At 42.4% G+C, this 17,711-nt stretch overlaps 1 protein-coding gene across 1 annotated transcript in view; it reads right to left on the bottom strand.

Moving 5' to 3' along the window:
* Positions 1–16,993, bottom strand: part of gramd1c (GRAM domain containing 1c) — a 49,441-nt gene extending 32,448 nt beyond the window's left edge. The window contains 8 exon segments of the mRNA XM_084326722.1: positions 209–365; positions 4,941–5,059; positions 8,867–8,947; positions 11,057–11,152; positions 11,512–11,612; positions 12,801–12,924; positions 14,898–14,996; positions 16,691–16,993. Coding sequence (XP_084182848.1) covers positions 209–365; positions 4,941–5,059; positions 8,867–8,947; positions 11,057–11,152; positions 11,512–11,612; positions 12,801–12,924; positions 14,898–14,996 — 777 coding nt within the window. The 5' untranslated portion in view covers positions 16,691–16,993.
* Between the last annotated feature and the right edge of the window lie 718 nt (positions 16,994–17,711).

Raw genomic sequence — 17,711 nt, 5'->3', positions numbered from 1 at the left:
ACTTTTAACATTTTACACCCTGTGGCAATATATAAATTAATTTAATATTAATTAATCATTAATATTTAAATGCAATTGCCTCAGTCTGTTCATAGTGGAATGGTATCTTTAGTTACAATTGCCAGTCCTAAGTCTGCTTCAAGGAGATGAAACACGCACACGCTGCATCCCGTAGGTCATCATTCCCCTCCCAAACTATACTTCATACCATATTGCTGGAGGGGGTGGCGGTCTGGGAGCCGAAAGGGGACGACATGCAATCGCTCTGGGGCGTGGAGGCATCGATGGGCCCCTGCTCCACGCCAGGCAGGCGTAGAGAGGGCCTCCTCTCCAGACCCTCCTCTGCTCCAGGCCTCATGGTGAGGCTGCAGACCCAACAGATAGATTCAGATTCAAGAGTTTTATTCATCACATACATACCAGGGCAATGAGCATACAGTGAAATGCGGTTGGCCATGCCCGCTTCAATTGTGCAATAAAAACAATAGTAATAATAATTAAAAAAAAAAGATAACTAGAATAGACATGGTAAATAGACATGTTAATAAATCGCTTAAAGGCACTGGATCCTATGTAGATACCTATACAATGTGCAGTTCTTCTTCTATGTCCCTATGCTATACTTGCTGTTACTAACTATACAACAATCACAACAAGTTATTTTCTTAGTGTCCTTTTCCTTCCTTTAAAGTATCCTTTTCTTGTGTGACCTGTGGTGCGTTTGTGTGTGTGCGAGTGCAGAATGTTGTGTTGTGTGTGTATGTGTGTTCATGTGTGCGGAGAGATCAGTGTTCACTGTTCTGATGGCCTGAGGGAAGAAGCTGAGCCTTGCCTCTCTGTTCTTGTTGCTTGTATACGGAGGCGCTTGCCTGACCGCAGCAGCTTGAACAGGCTGTTATTGGGGTGGTGAGGGTCCTTCATTATTCTATATTCTACAGCAGCTGTTCTCAAACTATGGGTCGCGACCCAAAGTGGGGTCGCGGGTAGGTGATTGGCACATTGGCAACTGAAAAAATAACTCTGATCGAGTTTTCTACCCGGCAGCTGTGTGCATTTGCCATGTCTCGCCCCTTCATCAATGGAGGCCGACACACGTATTCCAATACACATCTCACTACACCCTGCGCATTTATAATCGCGGGAGGGGGGTCTGGTCTTTTGTGTGTAACCTGGACTCGCAATGGATAGGTTTGTTGTCAGAAGCGTTGCTGGTTGGCCGCGAATCCCGCGATGAAATGGGCTCTGCGCATAACCAGCTGCTATACCACACTGAAGTGAGGTGGCAGAGTATTCGCCTTTGTTAACTCAGAGAAGAAGCGCGGATTTTCCTTGCAGACAAAAACAACACATTGGCAGAGAAATGTGCTGATAATGAGCTGGAAACTCCGTTAGTGGCACTCCAGGATAATCAGCAGAGATTTGGGGGTATTTACTCAGCTTGATGGCTTGTTGTAGGAACAGAATGCAGGAGGCGCTCAATGATCTTCCGTGTGATGAGCTACTGAAAGTCAAGTTCACTGGACAGCTCCTCACAAAGTTCTGGATATCAGGCCGATATCCAGAACGAGTACCCAGTGTTGTGTAATGCTGCGCTGATAAAGCATGTCCCCTTCGCATCAACATATCTCTGTGAGGGCGGATATTCAGAGTAGAAGCGGATCTCTGCCAAAGCGCATTTTCTTTTCATGTTCTGGCAACATATTTTGGCTAAATATGCCTCGTTTTATAAATGTGTATACAGAAACAATTCCATTGCTTTTGTTGATAATATTCATAAATTTCATTGATAACAAGAGCTGTAATTTCATTTTCGAAACAACGTGCCTTTATTTTGATATTCCTTATTTCCATGTTGAAATTACGCTATACATTAACACATTCAGCGCCGACCCCGAGTATAGTCGGATTAACTCGCCGACGCTTGAGCACCAATCACGACGATAGTCGGGTTTTTAATCGGTATTTCTTTTATTAGCGATATCCATTCATTTTCATCCATCCAACCTGATGTTATCGTTGGGAATGGGTCTGAGCTTGCAAAAGGGGAAATACCGCCGCCTATCGTCTCCCGGATGGTATTGCACATCATTGGATTGGATTGGCTGGGGGATGTGCATAAAAAAAAAGTCCAGTCCGGGTTTTGCTTCTCGGGCATGCAGTATCGTTGTACCACGTTGACTGGGGGGACTGGGAGCAGCGTGGGTTATGTGTTTTGGATATATAACGTTGGATCAATGGACGCGATCGATATTTGGAATGGCGATCAGGAATTGGATTAATCTTTTTGCAGAACATCTGATGTGAGGTAAGGACTCTATGTTACCAGTCTTGGGTTAATCAATGTTTTTTTCATAGCGATCACAACGTGTCTGTGTGTGTGTGCGTGCCGTTGGCGTTGAGCAAGGCATGGATAAGCAATTTTTCAGCCCGCTTTTGTATCGTGCATAAGGACACATAATATAATACTATCTATAATAGGGCGGTTAGGTGGCCGAGCGGAGATTGCGTTCGTCACCAACCCCGGAGCTGTGGGCTGGATTCGCCTGTTCGAATCCAGCTCACAGCTCCGGGGTTGTCACCAGCTTGGCTGGCCGTCTGCACTAATACAATTGGCTGTATTAGAGGGTGGGAGAAGCTGGCGGGGTGGGTCCGGGTCGTTGTAAACAGCGACTCCTACAGTTCGGTCGGGGCGCCTGCTAAGCGCGGATAGGACTTGAGGGGGATAGTGTGATCCTCCCACACGCTACGCCCTCTCGATGAGAATCCGCGCTGCCAGGTGAAAAGAAGCGGTGATTGGCTGGACGTGTGTCGGAGGAAGCACGTGGTAGCCTCCACTCTCCCAGATGATCTGACTGTGGGGGGTAAGTGTGCAGCGACCAGGAAGGGACTGGGAATTGGCATACGACTAACATTGGGTTGGGAGAAAATCGGAGGAAAATGGAGGGAAAAAAAAAAAAAAAAAAAAAAAAAAAAAGACTATCTATAATCTAGCGTTTATTTGGAAACGATTCATAAATCAGCCAAAAAATTTCGTGTTTTGTGTATTCCACTAAAGGGCTATTATCGCATCTTTCTCTGGAATTACTAGAAATCTCCAAAACTATACTCATATTCAAAACAGTATAAAACGGAAATGTACCGATGAAAAAACAATCCGTTTCGTACATGTTGACTGCAAGCAAGTCATTTATAAGCGACAGGTGTATTAGACCCATAGCCATAATTTAAGATATATTTTAAGCACTCGCAAAAATCCCCGTCCTCCCATTGATTAAAGCGCTGGCCCTAATTTGGTCATATAGGCCCAGCGCTGAATGTGTTAAGTGTGGGGTCGCCAAAAGAAATCCTAAATAAAATGGGGTTGTGGTATAAAAAAGTTTGAGAACCCCTGTTCTACAGGCTCTGGATTTGCACCTCCTATTGTAAGTCCTGCAGGGGTGGTAGTGCAATACCCCTAGTCCATTCTGCTGAGCGCACCACTCTCTGTAGGGCAGGAGAGACGGCATGGAAAGTTAAGCGTGTATATTAGGACTTCCCCCTCTTCATCGATTTGACATCCTAATGACCAGTTAGTAGGCTAATTGACCCATCTCAAACTCTGCCCTCTTTTCTTGATCCTCCAATTACAACGGTTTCCTCTGACAAACCTTTTTTTCTTGTAATCAATTAGTAAATTTTCTTTGTTACTTCTTAGAATAAGCATATCTCTAGTCTACCATCACAATATTCACATATATGCTCCATCACAATAGTCTGCATGAATGCATTAATTTAATGCAGGTGAACGCCTATACCACAAGCCACGTATAACTTAGCAAAGCAACTGGTTTGTCTGCCATTCAAAAAGAAATTCCCATTGCATTCATGTATACAGGAATTAAAAGCAATGTAAAATGTCTTCTCTTAAATGGAGAAAAAACATTTTGTCCAATGAACCCTAGCTATTGGTCTATCTATGTTATTGTTTGGCAAAAGTAATGGCTCAGATCAGTACTCCGTATTGGCTGATAATAAAATAAAAAAAAATGGGGTAATCTGAATTGGCGTTGGCTAACAAAAGAAAATATGGCCACATCTCATCAGTACATCCCATCAGTATATATATGCATGTTTGTGTGTAGGAACACAGCCAGAATATTAGCACAATTCCGATCAGTTTCATCTTCCGATTTGTAGAATTTGGTCATGCACCTTGGTCGGCAAACACTGCTGATAACAGTCAAATAACTTTATTATCATGACATGACATGACGACCGGCGAGCTGCGGCACTGTGCCATACTGGGCGGCATAGTTAAAGCTCTTTACAAAGACTGTGTATAAACCCTGCAGTATCCTGTACAGCGGATTCTTCCCACCCCAGGCAAACACTCTCCGTTTTGACCCTTCGCCCCACTGCATTTTGCACAATACTTACTTAGTAACACTTCTTTCAATACAAGTCCACTTGTTTTTATATGCACATTTTCAATTTAAACGTTTATTTCTATATTTTTTGTTTTTGTGTGATCAAGCACCAAGTCTGATTCTGATTCATCACATGAGCATTCTGTGAATAGGTACTGGAGCCAGTTTGTGTGGAGAATACCATTTACATTTAGCAGATGCTTTGATCCAAAGCGACTTACAAGTTCATCCAAAGTACAACAAGTCAGAAAGGAGGGTACAACTCTGGCAGCTAGTAAGGGTAAGTGATATTGTTCGTCAAACAGTATCGAACTTGAGTGTTACACTCTTGAGTGCATAGTAGACACAGTATTAGCACAGGTAATAATATAGGCAAGGAAGATTACTTAGTAGCATAATAGTAAAACAGTACGAAACTTCGTTTATTTTTTATTTTTAAACCATGTTGAGCCTCAGTCTGGACTATTTTAATCTTGTGTAATTTTAATTGATGGATTGCGAGGATAAAGCATTCAAAACTATGTGCCCCCTCACCTGGTCTGTGTAGTTGATTCTGCTGCTACCTGTAACATCTCCATCTCTTCCAGGCTCAATCCGAGGTCATTCCCATAATGCTGCTTTACCAATTGCAACAACTCGCAACTCGTCAGGGTCTGGGGAGGAAAGGAGAGAGAGGACATCGTCTCAAAGTCAAGTGAAGTCAAAGATTTTATTTGCCATGTATGGACGAATCCACATTGGAATACAGGTACAGCGCAAACACTGTACAACTAATCCAATACAGGAGCAGAGTAGAAACAGTACAGGAAAAATATGTAAAAACACAGACAGTATAAAAGGTCAAATGCTAAAATTGATATCACATCCCCTAAAAGTGCATAATAGTTAAGTGCATAGAGGCACAAATTACAGTAAAAGTGCATATAATCAAAGTGATGCACAGACACACAAAAACAGCACTTCCACAAACCTGACTAATAAACACACCGAAACAAAATAGGATAAAATACAACAGCCGCGGTCTTTGTTTAGAGAGACCATGTTGAGCTGACTCTCCCCTTGACCAGACAGTCCACTTGAAGTGGCTACCGAGCGGCTGGAAAACACTGCAGCTCATCTACACAGAAACTATTCCATGGGACAGGAGTCGGACAACACGTGCAAATTGCGAAATGATAGCCTCGATTTTTTGTGGACTGTAATGTTCGGGCTCAGTTTATCATTTCAAACTAAAAAGCCTTCAACAAAAACATTTTCAATCGACAGGCAATAAAAAACAACGCACCTGTACGTCCACACAGGCCCAGGCTCTATGAGGGGGGGGTATGTATCCGACCATACAAAGCAATGGCAAAGTAAACAAGGCACGGGCCTACCTGCTACAAACTACTGCCAAACTCACAAACCGGTCAGTAAATAATAATTACGAAACGCAATATAATAAAACGCTGTTGTTCATCCCAGTGGGGGAAATAAGGCATTTTTTGCCATAATGGAAAATCATAATGTGATACGCACAGCCAATTGGTCAACTCGGCCGCGCCGTACTAACTTACTTTAAATTAATAAGAAAATATCAAGAACTTCAAATCACTTACTGGAAGTTTCGCTCGTGGTGGACGTGGTCGGTTTTGTTGTTGGAAGTGCGCTCTGTTAACCTGTGCGCGACAGTTCAGGAAGTCCCTTCTAGTCCAACAATTGTGGGAAATAAAATAACGCTCCGCCCAGATTCATACCCAGATACCGGTAGGTAGGTAGAAGCATAGATAGATATAGAACACTAGATAGCTTAAGGTGTATATCTATGGGTAGAAGCGCGTCTGCTTTGCCGAAAGTCCGGTCCAGTAAAGGACAATCCGACCCTTGTTTTGATTAGCTGCTGTACGGTTGGGAGTTGCAGTTGGGACAGGTAGAGCACTTGGCCACGCCCACACCTTCAGAGGTCGATGAACTTTTGACAGTAGTGTGTTTTTGTTTGTGCTTCAGATTAAGTACCCTAGAGAGAGAACCACAGTCCCCTAGGTATTCGCATTCGCGGGCGCATGAATTGCAAACTTATCTGCAAGGTTGTTTTCAGGACGACATAGTAGTCTAAAATAAATGCAAACTAACTAAACACAAACAGGTCGTATTACTTACAACAATAACCAATACATCTTGGAACAGCAGACATTGTCACTACATGCAAATGCATGCATGCATGCATGCAAATATTTCCCCTACATGCTTAGCTAAACAAAAGGTTGCGAGTGCGATAACCCTCTGTCTGTTGCCAGGGCCTATGTACTCTGAACTGATAAGATAATGCTGCCAAACGGGGTAAAGTCACAGATCTGCTGGAGAACAGTGAGAGCATAGCCTAGTTACATGTTCCACAGCAGAGTAATAGACACATATGATATAATAATAATAATAATAATAATAATAATAATAATAATAATAATAATAATAATAATAATAATAATACTGGTATACTATAATAAACTATAGCTCTCTAACGAATCCCTGCGATTGACATCCCCTTGACCGTGTCAGTGTCCATAGAATGGAAAATCCCCATAGAACTGGTCATGTTTGTTTCACAGATATTTCAGACATTTGTTTGTTTGAGGTATGAGAGGGTGGGGCCACAGAATGAAGCTGCAGTTGCACATAGGCGGCGGGTGAGCTTGACATTAGGGAAGGCTATTATTAGAATGGACCTTTTTTTTTGGTTGCACGCAAATGATGCTGTCCAGGTTTGATTGATTGATTGAAAAGTTTATTAACAGATTGCAGAATGGGTACAGTACAGTACAGCTCAATACATACAATTGTTAAGGGGATGCAGACCAGAGAAAGACTTTCGTCTTGTTTACATCAGGGTCCCCCATTTTCAATTCATCATAACATATATGACATACATGACATACAGATAGACAGTACTGCTACATCTATACATTTATGACATATCAGATTTGCAAATACAGTACTGTTTGTGATACAAAAGTGTCCAGAAAAAGAGTGTATATACATTTGGCGTAGAAACTGTACATTGGAGGAGGTTGGGTGGGTGGGGTTGGGTGGGTGGGTGAGGGCTGTACATTGGAGGTGGGGGGGGGGGGGGGGGCTGTACATTGGAGGTGGGGGGGGGGGGGTAGGGGACACACACACATTTTACACTGTACATTGGAATACTGACAAAGCCTTACTTGGTCATTTACTGTACAACTAGGTTAGGACACACACACACTACTAGGCTACTACAGCGAGCCCCACTCATTTCATATAGTGCAAATTAAGTGTTCAAATGAAGGCATCCAATAATATATTAACCATTGTCTTACCTTAATGCAGATAAATGCGACATTTCGTCTTGGTGAGAAAGACCGTTCACAACTTGAATCACAAGTTGCAATGAAGGGAAAGTTTTTCGTAATTTAGATCTCATCATGCTTTGAAAACAATGTACATACAGTAGCTCTAAAAAGTGTCCACGATTTGATGAACTCGGACTCTCATCATGTCCTCTTAGAGCAAGCCCTTGTTTGCCAAGATAAAACAACATACAGCCTCAGGTGATCGGTAGTTATGCCCAGGGCCAGCCCGGTGCAGCTTCTAAATTACTTTGTTTATGCCTTGGAAAAATACCGTATATCCATTTTGCTTTTTGAAATTTGACTCAAAATAGTGCGCTGGTGTTCGCTACAAAGCGATCGGTGGGCTGAAATTCGGAAAGCAGATGTTTGCTTACTGCGGCCTGCGGGATCAGGATGATCATGTGAATGATGTGATTGGCTACATTATTTAACCTGAGCCTATGTGTGATTGGTTACTGCCTGTACCTGGAATGTTAAACGCTGCCACCGATTGACACCTTCGTCGTTGACACCTCGGCCAGCCGGCTGCAGCACAAGACACACACAATAGCCAGCAGCCTGCTCATATATTATATACATTTCAAGATTCCCAGCATAACGATTTGGGTAAGGCATAACCTCGCCTAGCCTTATATACCCGCCGCCTATGTGCTTAGAGGTACAGTGTAAACAGTGAACCGAGAGACATACAGTATGCGGTTGTTAATAAATGATTGCCACTATGTGTGGGAAGGGAATGGATGTGTGAGTGAGTGAGTGAGTGAGTGAGTGAGTGAGTGAGTGAGTGAGTGAGTGAGTGAGTGAGTGAGTGAGTGAGTGTGTGTGTGTGTGTGTGTGTGTGTGTGTGTGTGTGTGTGTGTGTGTGTGTGTGTGTGTGTGTGTGTGTGTGTGTGTGTGTGTGTGTGTGTGTGTGTGTGTGTGTGTGTGTGTGTGTGTGTGTGTGTGTGTGTGTGTGTGTGTGTGTGTGTGTGTGTGTGTGTGTGTGTGTGTGTGTGTGTGTGTGTGTGTGTGTGTGTGTGTGTGTGTGTGTGTGGTACTGTGGTTCTAGCACAGTGGAGTTGGGTGATCCTGTACACCTGGCCAGTTAAAACGGGGCCTTACCTTGTCCATCAGGGTGTTTTGCCACATGCGGAAAACAGTCTGGTAACTTCTCTCCCTCGCTGAGAAGGAAGTGAAGAAGAGCTGTGGTGGACAAAGACCGGAAGCTGAAGATAACAAATTCACTGTAATTGATTTTTTTTTTTTTTTTTTTTTACTTTTCAAATCCTGTACTTTTAGTTTCACTTGAGTAGTTGTTTGTGTTTGCTTGATTGATTGAAAAGTTTATTAACAGATTGCAGAATGGGTACAGTACAGTACAGCTCAATACATACAATTGTTAAGGGGATGCAGACCAGAGAAAGACTTTCGTCTTGTTTACATCAGGGTCCCCCATTTTCAATTCATCATAACATATATGACATACATGACATACAGATAGACAGTACTGCTACATCTATACATTTATGACATATCAGATTTGCAAATACAGTACTGTTTGTGATACAAAAGTGTCCAGAAAAGGAGTGTATATACATTTGGCGTAGAAACTGTACATTGGAGGAGGTTGGTTGGGTGGGGTGGGGTTGGGTGGGTTGGGTGAGGGCTGTACATTGGAGGTTGGGGGGGGGGGGGGTTGGGTAGGGGACACACACACATTTTACACTGTACATTGGAATATTGACAAAGCCTTACTTGGTCATTTACTGTACAACTAGGTTAGGACATTTGTAGGGGCCAGTTTCGAATTGCAGTCTCACGTAGGTGTTTTTTGAGAGTGTTTTTGAAAGTGGGTAGTGATTCACATTCCTTTACAGCTTTAGGTAGGGCGTTCCACATTGATGTGGCATAATTGCGAAACGTGTTTAGTCCCTTGTTTGAGCCGAATCTGGGTTTTACATGATTTGTGGAGCTCCCTCTGGTGTTGTGATCGTGGTATTCACTGACCTTTGGGAAGTATTTTGACATGTACATGGGTACCTTGGTCGCGTAGTGTATCTTGTAGACCAGGCCCATTGCAAGTTGCTGTACTCTGTCGTCTACTCTAAGCCATCCTAGGTTGTCAAAGTGGGCAGGGGTGAGGTGGGTTCTAGGAGTCAGGTCAAGTAGTAGTCTGACTAGCTTGTTTTGAGATGTTTGTAATTTGTTTTTTAGTGCTCCTACTTTTACTACGTCTCTCTGATTTCCAATAAGTACTTGAGCCATTTTGAGTGTGCTACTCTAACATTCACTTGAGTAATTTACATCTTACTTGCTCACATCTTACTAACTAATTTACATCTTACTTACTCACATATTACTAACTAACTTACATCTTACTTACTCACATCTTACTCATTTACATCTTACTTACTCACATCGTACTAACTAATTTACATCTTACTTACTCACATCTTACTAATTTACATCTTACTTACTCACGTCTTACTAACTTACATCTTACTTACTCACATCTTACTAATTTACATCTTACTTACTCACATCTTACATCTTAAAGGGGCACTTCACTGAAAAACAATGCCGATTTATTTTGCATGATAGTCTCACACATATCCAAAGGCTCTAAACAGTTTAGTTTGATAGTTATTGAGAGTTGATTAGTCTGATGTAGATGAAAAAATAGCAATCCTTATCTCTATTCTTTCATCTACATCATTTCATTGAGCTGTAATTAACACAAGGATTCGGTGTCCTCTGATGACATCACAGGAATAGATATTTAGACTAATCAACTCCCAATAACTGTCAAACTAAACGAATGTGTACAAAAACAGTTTAGAGCCTTGGGATATGTGTGCAATTATGTGCAAAATAAATCAGCGTTGTTTTTCAGTGAAGTGCCCCTTTAAGTAAAATGTCCACGGAAGAACAGAACACCTATTTGAGTATGTAATATATTTCACTCCTTTTTCCACCTCCGGGGCAGATGCTGCGTTACATAATGCAGTGATACAAGTACGTCAAAGGATCATGGATTCACCAGGCATGGAATATAACCTGAATGATTACTGTCGATGATAATCACACGCAAGAATGTGCTACTATACAGAACAGTGTGTAAGTGTGTGAGTCCAGGCCAGGGCTTATAGCCTGGATAGAGTATGTGCTATTGTAGCAGAGTAGCTCTGCCTGAAACCTAGTAAGCCAAAAGATCTCCCTTCATCTGGGCCGTGGAGGGGGGGGCCTTTGGCTGGCCGGTAGATGTTTGTTTTTCCATGCAGAGGTCCCACCCAACCTAGAGGGTCACACTACCTTCTCTGCGTCTGTGACGATCTGGATGGCGTTTGGGATGAGCCGGGCTGTCTTCTCTCTACTCATGGAGGTGATGTCGCTCAGAGGCAACACAATCTACATGTTGACCACAGAGATACAACAGTCAAGACACGTCAGCGTGGATCAATGATGCATTTAAAACCCTCTGTATTGTCAACGAGGCCGCCACTTTACACGGGACAGCCTATTTGCATGCCATTTCACCCTCTGGCAGGGGGTTGGGGGCTGTGGTTTTGCAGGACGTAATAGTGCGCTATTATCAGTTTTTTTTGTTTTTAGATGAGATTAGGGTTAGGTGTAAGGAGTCCAGTAAGGCCTAGGTTTACTTTTATAAAGAACCCCCCCCCCCCCCCCCCCCCAGGGCGAAATGGCGTGAAAATAGGGGATAGTCCCTCACTCTGCACTGTCAAGGTCTCCCTCCCTCCCTTCACCACCTTTGTCCCCCAAAACACGATGCTGTGGAAGCAGAACCAGTTCTCTGAGAGGTAGAGGCGCCCCTGGTGGAGGATGTCCCGTTGGAGGGCACAGGGGTAGTCTGCAAGAGAACACGTAGGACAGAGAGGTGAGGCAGGCATCCAGAACGCCTGAGGTGTTCAAATCAACGTGATTAACGAGGAGACATTGCTCCCGCGCTGTATGCCATCAGAACAGAGGAGACGCAGGGAAGATGGAATGTCTTGCAACTTTGTGAAGAGAATGGCAACTCAATAATAAAGCTTGTGAGGTTCAGGAAAACGGGATATTTTGTGTGGGGGTGGGGGTGTTAGTACCTTGCTCAAGGGCATGTTGGGAGAGATGGAGGGCACCCATCTGGTGGGTCGATGTAATGCCAACCACCCTCCAGGTTTCTAGCTGGAGCCCATAACTGGAATATACTGTACCCACCTGTCGGTGCCAGGGATTCAACCAGCAACCTTTCGGTGATTAGTCTGCCTTGCTACCTACTTGCCCTTTGTTGAGATACTGTTGCCCCAATATTGGCTTAATTTACACATGAACTTTAACGGACTGAAGACAGTGTCTCACTATAGAATGTATTGTCTGAGCCTTTGATACAATAATGAACAGGATGTGACAGACAGTATGTGACAGATAGACATGACTTTTGAGGATTTAAATGGTTTGTTTACATTTGCAATATTTGAGTAAAACAGACTTGTATATAAATATACACAAAAATATTGATGGCCAGATTATTGAATCCAGATTGCATCAGTAAACTGTATACACTGTATATACTTTATATCTATATATATTCGACCTACTCTATTAGTTATACCACTGGCTACTGTGGCTAGTATGGCTTTACTAGTGTATTTATACTTCTATCGATGTACATAATACTGTACAACAACATTAGATTAGCATATTTACTCAATAGCTTCATATATATGTATATGGTGGCGACAGTGGCTCAGGAGGTAGATCAATCATCTGGTAATCCGGAGGTTCCCGGTTAGATTCCCGCTCCTCCCGGGCAGTGTGTCGAAGTGTCCTTGAGTGTCCTTAACCCCTAATTGCTCCCGATGAGCAGGTTGGCACCTTGCATGGTTGCCTCTGCCGTCGGTGTGTGAATGTATGAGTGAATGGGTAAAATGTGAGGAACAAATTGTAAAGCGATTTGGATAAAAGCGCTATATAAATGCACCATTTATATATATATATATTCCATATAATGACTTGTTACATTGTATATTGTTATCTCTGTATCTCTGTTACTCACCCACGATGAGCGTCTCTGACTCCGGCACCTCCCTAAACAACCTCCTGAACTCCTCACACTTCTGCTTGTAGGTGGGGGGGGGCGCCTGAGGAGGAGGAAAACACTGTCCCTGAGCGTCTAAGCCCTGGAGGAGAGATGTACACCGTGAAACACATCAATATCATCATCACCGTTATTACGGAATCTTCCGCTTGTTCTCAGCTTTGACAGAAACGCCACTGTTGTATAACTTATATATACTAATATATTGACCCAGCCTCTCTCTCGTCACATCTAATAAGATAAGATTCAGGCATCATAGCAGTATGGGAGAGGGGGGAGGGGAGGTACAGGTATGGGCAGGGTAATAGTAGAAGACATAAATACAAGCAATACAATTATAGTACAGTAGAAAGTAAAAATAGGCTGTGTAAACAATATGATTAACTCTGAATATACGCATATGAGCAAGTAGGCAGTGTAATCAAAGGTGCAGATGAAGGTCTGTATGCCATATCATACATTATATTATACATACGTATAATCTGTTTATTCATCTGGGAATTATTGGTTCTGGACATACAACAAATACAGGAATGAGTGAGAAAGAAATTGCAGTGATGCGTGAGCAAATGAAAAACAACATTTATGACCCCTGAGCTTTGTGCTTTGCATCAGAGAGGCAACAGCAATCCCACTTGTGTGTGATGAAATAATTTCAAAGTGTAGTGTTACAGTGAGCCAGAAGAGGGCAGTCAGGGGTGATGATCACTATTGATTGATTGATTGAAAATGTTATTAACAGATTGCAGAATGGGTACAATACAGTACAGCTCAATACATACAATTGTTAAGCGGATGCAGACCAGAGAAAGACTTTCATCTTGTTTACATCAGGGTCCCCCATTTTCAATTCATCTTAACATATATGACATACATGACATACCGATAGACAGTACTGCTACATCTAGACATTTATGACATACCAGATCTACAAATATACAGTACTGTTTGTGATACAAAAAAGAGTCTAAAAAAGAGAGTATATACATTTGACTAAGAAACTGTACATTGGAGGAGGTTGGGTAGGTGGGGAAACTGTACATTGGAGGTGGTTGAGGGTGGCTAAGTGGCGTAGTGGGCAAGGCCCTCGCCACTAGTGCAGGAGATGCTGGGTTCGAGCCCAGCTCTCGGCATTGCTACCAGCTTGGCTGGTCGTTCATACTAACACAATTGGCAGTGTTAGGGGTGGGAAAGCTGGTGGGTGGGTCCTGGTCATTGTAAACAGCGACTCCTACAGTTCGGTCGGGGCGCCTGCTCAGCGAGGAAAGGATCTAAGGGGGGTAGTGTGATCCTTCCACACGTTACACCCTCAGTGAGAGTCCGCGCTGCCAGGTGAAAAGAAGCGGTTGACTGGCTACACATGTGTCGGAGGAAGCACGTGATAGCCTCCACTCTCCCAGACAGACCGTAGGGGGTAGGTGCGCAGCGACCAGGAAGGGGATTGGGAATTGGCATAACGACTAACATTGGGATGGGAGAAAAACTGAGGAAAAAGGAGGGGGGAAAAGATCAAAAAAACATTGGAGGTGGTTGGGTGGGGGGTTGGGTAGGCGGGGTGGGTAACTGTACATTGGAGGGGGTTGGGTTAGGACATTTACTGTACATTGGAGGGGGTTGGGTTAGGACATTTACAGGGGCCAGTTTCGAATTGCAGTCTCCCGTAGGTGCTCTTTGAGAGTGGTTTTGAAAGTGGGTAGTGATTCACATTCCTTTACAGCTTTAGGTAGGGCGTTCCACATTGTTGTGGCATATTTGCGAAACGTGTTTAGTCCCTTGTTTGAGCCGAATCTGGGTTTGACATGATTTGTGGAGCTCCCTCTGGTGTTGTGGTCATGGTATTTATTCACTGACCTTTGGGAAGTATTTTGACATGTACATGGCATGGGTACCTTAGTCGTGTAGTGTATCTTGTAGACCACTATAGTTTTATTACCAGGAAAAGGGCAGCAGTGGTTCAAATCAAAGGCGTTATGCTGTGCATGTCGTAATAGTTAAATTTTCTAGGGCAGCAGTAGCTGCAACGCATTTGACGGTAAAGCAGCTCTAGGTCTCTACCTCCTGTTCATCTGAGCTCCATTTGACGTCCTCCACGGACGCCGTCTCATCTGCGACATCGTCCACCCCAGACCGGCTGGATGACGTCATCTGGTCCATCTGGGAGATGATGCACTGGTTGAATAGATTTTACATTTGCATTTACATTTAGCTGACGCTTTGTGTATCCAAAGTGACTTACAAGTTCTGTACAAGTCACCAGGAAGGGCACAACTCTATCAGCTGAGTAACAATGTTCATCAAAGTGTTGAGTGCTAGATACCACGTGATCCAATCAGAGCTGTCCCTTCTGTGTCATGATGATGTTCTAGACTGGCATGTGTACCATTCATCAGATTAATGGATTTGGGGAGAAAATATGATTATAGCCCGTAGGCTACACTGCCCCATGTCCTTGGGCATGGTCACTTTAAAGAGGCACTTCACACACAAAAAAACAATGCTGCTTTATTTCACACATAATGTGATTGATTGATTGATTGAAAACTTTATTAACAGATTGCAGAATGGGTACAGTACAGTACAGCTCAATACATACAATTGTTAAGGGGATGCAGACCAGAGAAAGCCTTTCGTCTTGTTTACATCAGGGTCCCCCATTTTCAATTCATCATAAGTGTCACTATCCAAAAACTCTGAACAGTTTTGCACACATTCATTTAGTTTGGCAGTTATTGAGAGTAATTGAGTTTGAATATGGCCACCAGTGATGTCATTGGGGGACCCTGATGTAAACAAGACAAACGTCTTTCTCTGGTCTGCATCCCCTTAACAAATGTGTGTATTGAGCCGTACTGTATTGTACCCATTCTGCAATCTGTTAAATAAAGTTTTCATTCATTCACCATTCATCTGGGATATTGTGTTGCGCAACTTGCGCTAATTGCAGCACCTTTAAATAGTAGCATGCACTTTATCTTATAGGGACTGTCACCTTATTTCCATTTCATTGAGCTGCAATTAACACAACACAACCCGATGACAACATCACTGGTGGCCATATTTAAACTAATTTACTCTCAATAACTGTCCAACTAAATGAATGTGTGGAAAACACATTTTGGCATAGTGCCACCTTTAAGAGCACATGAAAAACTCCTGATGAATGCCACCTAACAAGGATGTTCAGTAACAACACAAAGGAAGACTAATCTCACTCAGCAGAACTGGTTTATCTTGTGGAGCCACCCTGTGCATCCAGGGAAACCTATAAAGTCAGCCTTCAACTTATCTAACCCATATCATGGATAAAAATTGTAAGATGGATTTTTAAGATTGGTCATACATACACAGACTTTACCCGCTTTACACAACTAGCTGCATTTCAATGGTGAACTTGTGGTTAATGATAGACCAATTAACCGATAACCCAGACACCACAGTCGCTCTACGATGCTACTGTAACCTAGGCTACAACTGAGTGATTGATTGATTGAAAACTTTATTTAACAGATTGCAGAATGGGTACAATACAGTACGGCTCAATACACACAATTGTTAAGGGGATACAGACCAGAGAAAGAAGTTTGTCTTTTTTACACCAGGGTCCCCCATTTTCAATTAAAAAAATTTCAATTATTTTTAGATCCTAAAAATAACCGTCGCCCATGTTCATTCAACTGAGTGATAACTGATAACTATTGTATTGCGTGAGCAATCGGAGATGTTTTTAACCTCTGTCGTAATGATAAATGGTCACTATCCGATGGCGTTGAGTAAAGACTGCATGCTGATAGTATCTCCGTACAGTATGCTACTAACTATAGTAGTGACTGCGCCGCTTGTAAACTCACCTGTACCTGCCGCCTCGTTTGTGCGTCTCTGCAATGAAGAAAAGAAAACTGTGCGCTCGTCGTGATGAGCCACACAACTGGTCTCTCAAATCTTATTCACACAAAGAGCTCTTCATCAACGAAGTATCACCAGTCATTGTGCTGCTCGCAGTATCGCTTCTTGGGTGCAAGGTGACATATTATTGGGACGTCTCAGACTCAGATGTCGAGGAGCATACCTGTAGGGAGTAGTCACTTCGCCTTGACTAATTAACACATACTTCCAACTGATGGACGTGGCATCACAAGGATAATAATAATAAAAAAAAATCGATCCTACATGTTAATTCTCATGTAGATCCTAAAAATAACCGTTGCCCATGTTCATTCACTTGTAGATCTAGTATTCCAGAGTAACCAGTTTGAGGTTCGTTTTTCTTGATGTTATATACGAGTGAGGAAATAGCTTATTCTAAACTGTGGATACCAAACAGAGAAGGTAAAGACGACTTTAAACTGTTAAAACAGTAATCCAGAACAATTTTATTGCACTGTAAAAAAAATTAAAAACAGATTTGATATGTCTGCACTTTATGTGCTCATTTTATATTTTTTCTGTTGTGAAGCACTTTGAGCTGCAGTTTCTATATGAAAGGTGCTATACAAAAAGTTGTAATATTATTATTATTATAAAAAATAAAATAAAAAATAGATAGCCCCACCACCAAAGATATTGGAATGGAAACATGTTTTCATTATGTAGTCGGTTGACTGAGTTCTTGATACAAAGACACTAGACAAGCTAAACATTCGTTTTTATTTGCTGTATAGGTATTGTTTGAGTTGGTAGCAAGCACTGCTGTAAAACATCTGAATTCTAATGATTTAATAAAAATTCCAAATAGCATATTTTACAAACCCTCCAATAATGTATGTGAATATACCCCACATTGATATGGTAAAATAATAAATCTGATTGGGGCTTAATAAACAGAAAAAAAAACTGTTCAGTCCATCCCACTTATAATAACTAGGTTTCACA

The sequence above is a fragment of the Notolepis coatsorum genome (genome assembly GCF_963971535.1).
Source record: "Notolepis coatsorum genome assembly, chromosome: 12".
NCBI classification, from domain to species: domain Eukaryota; kingdom Metazoa; phylum Chordata; class Actinopteri; order Aulopiformes; family Paralepididae; genus Notolepis; species Notolepis coatsorum.
The sequence above is the reverse complement of the archived record's forward strand: the minus strand, read 5'-3'. Positions and strand labels throughout refer to the sequence as shown.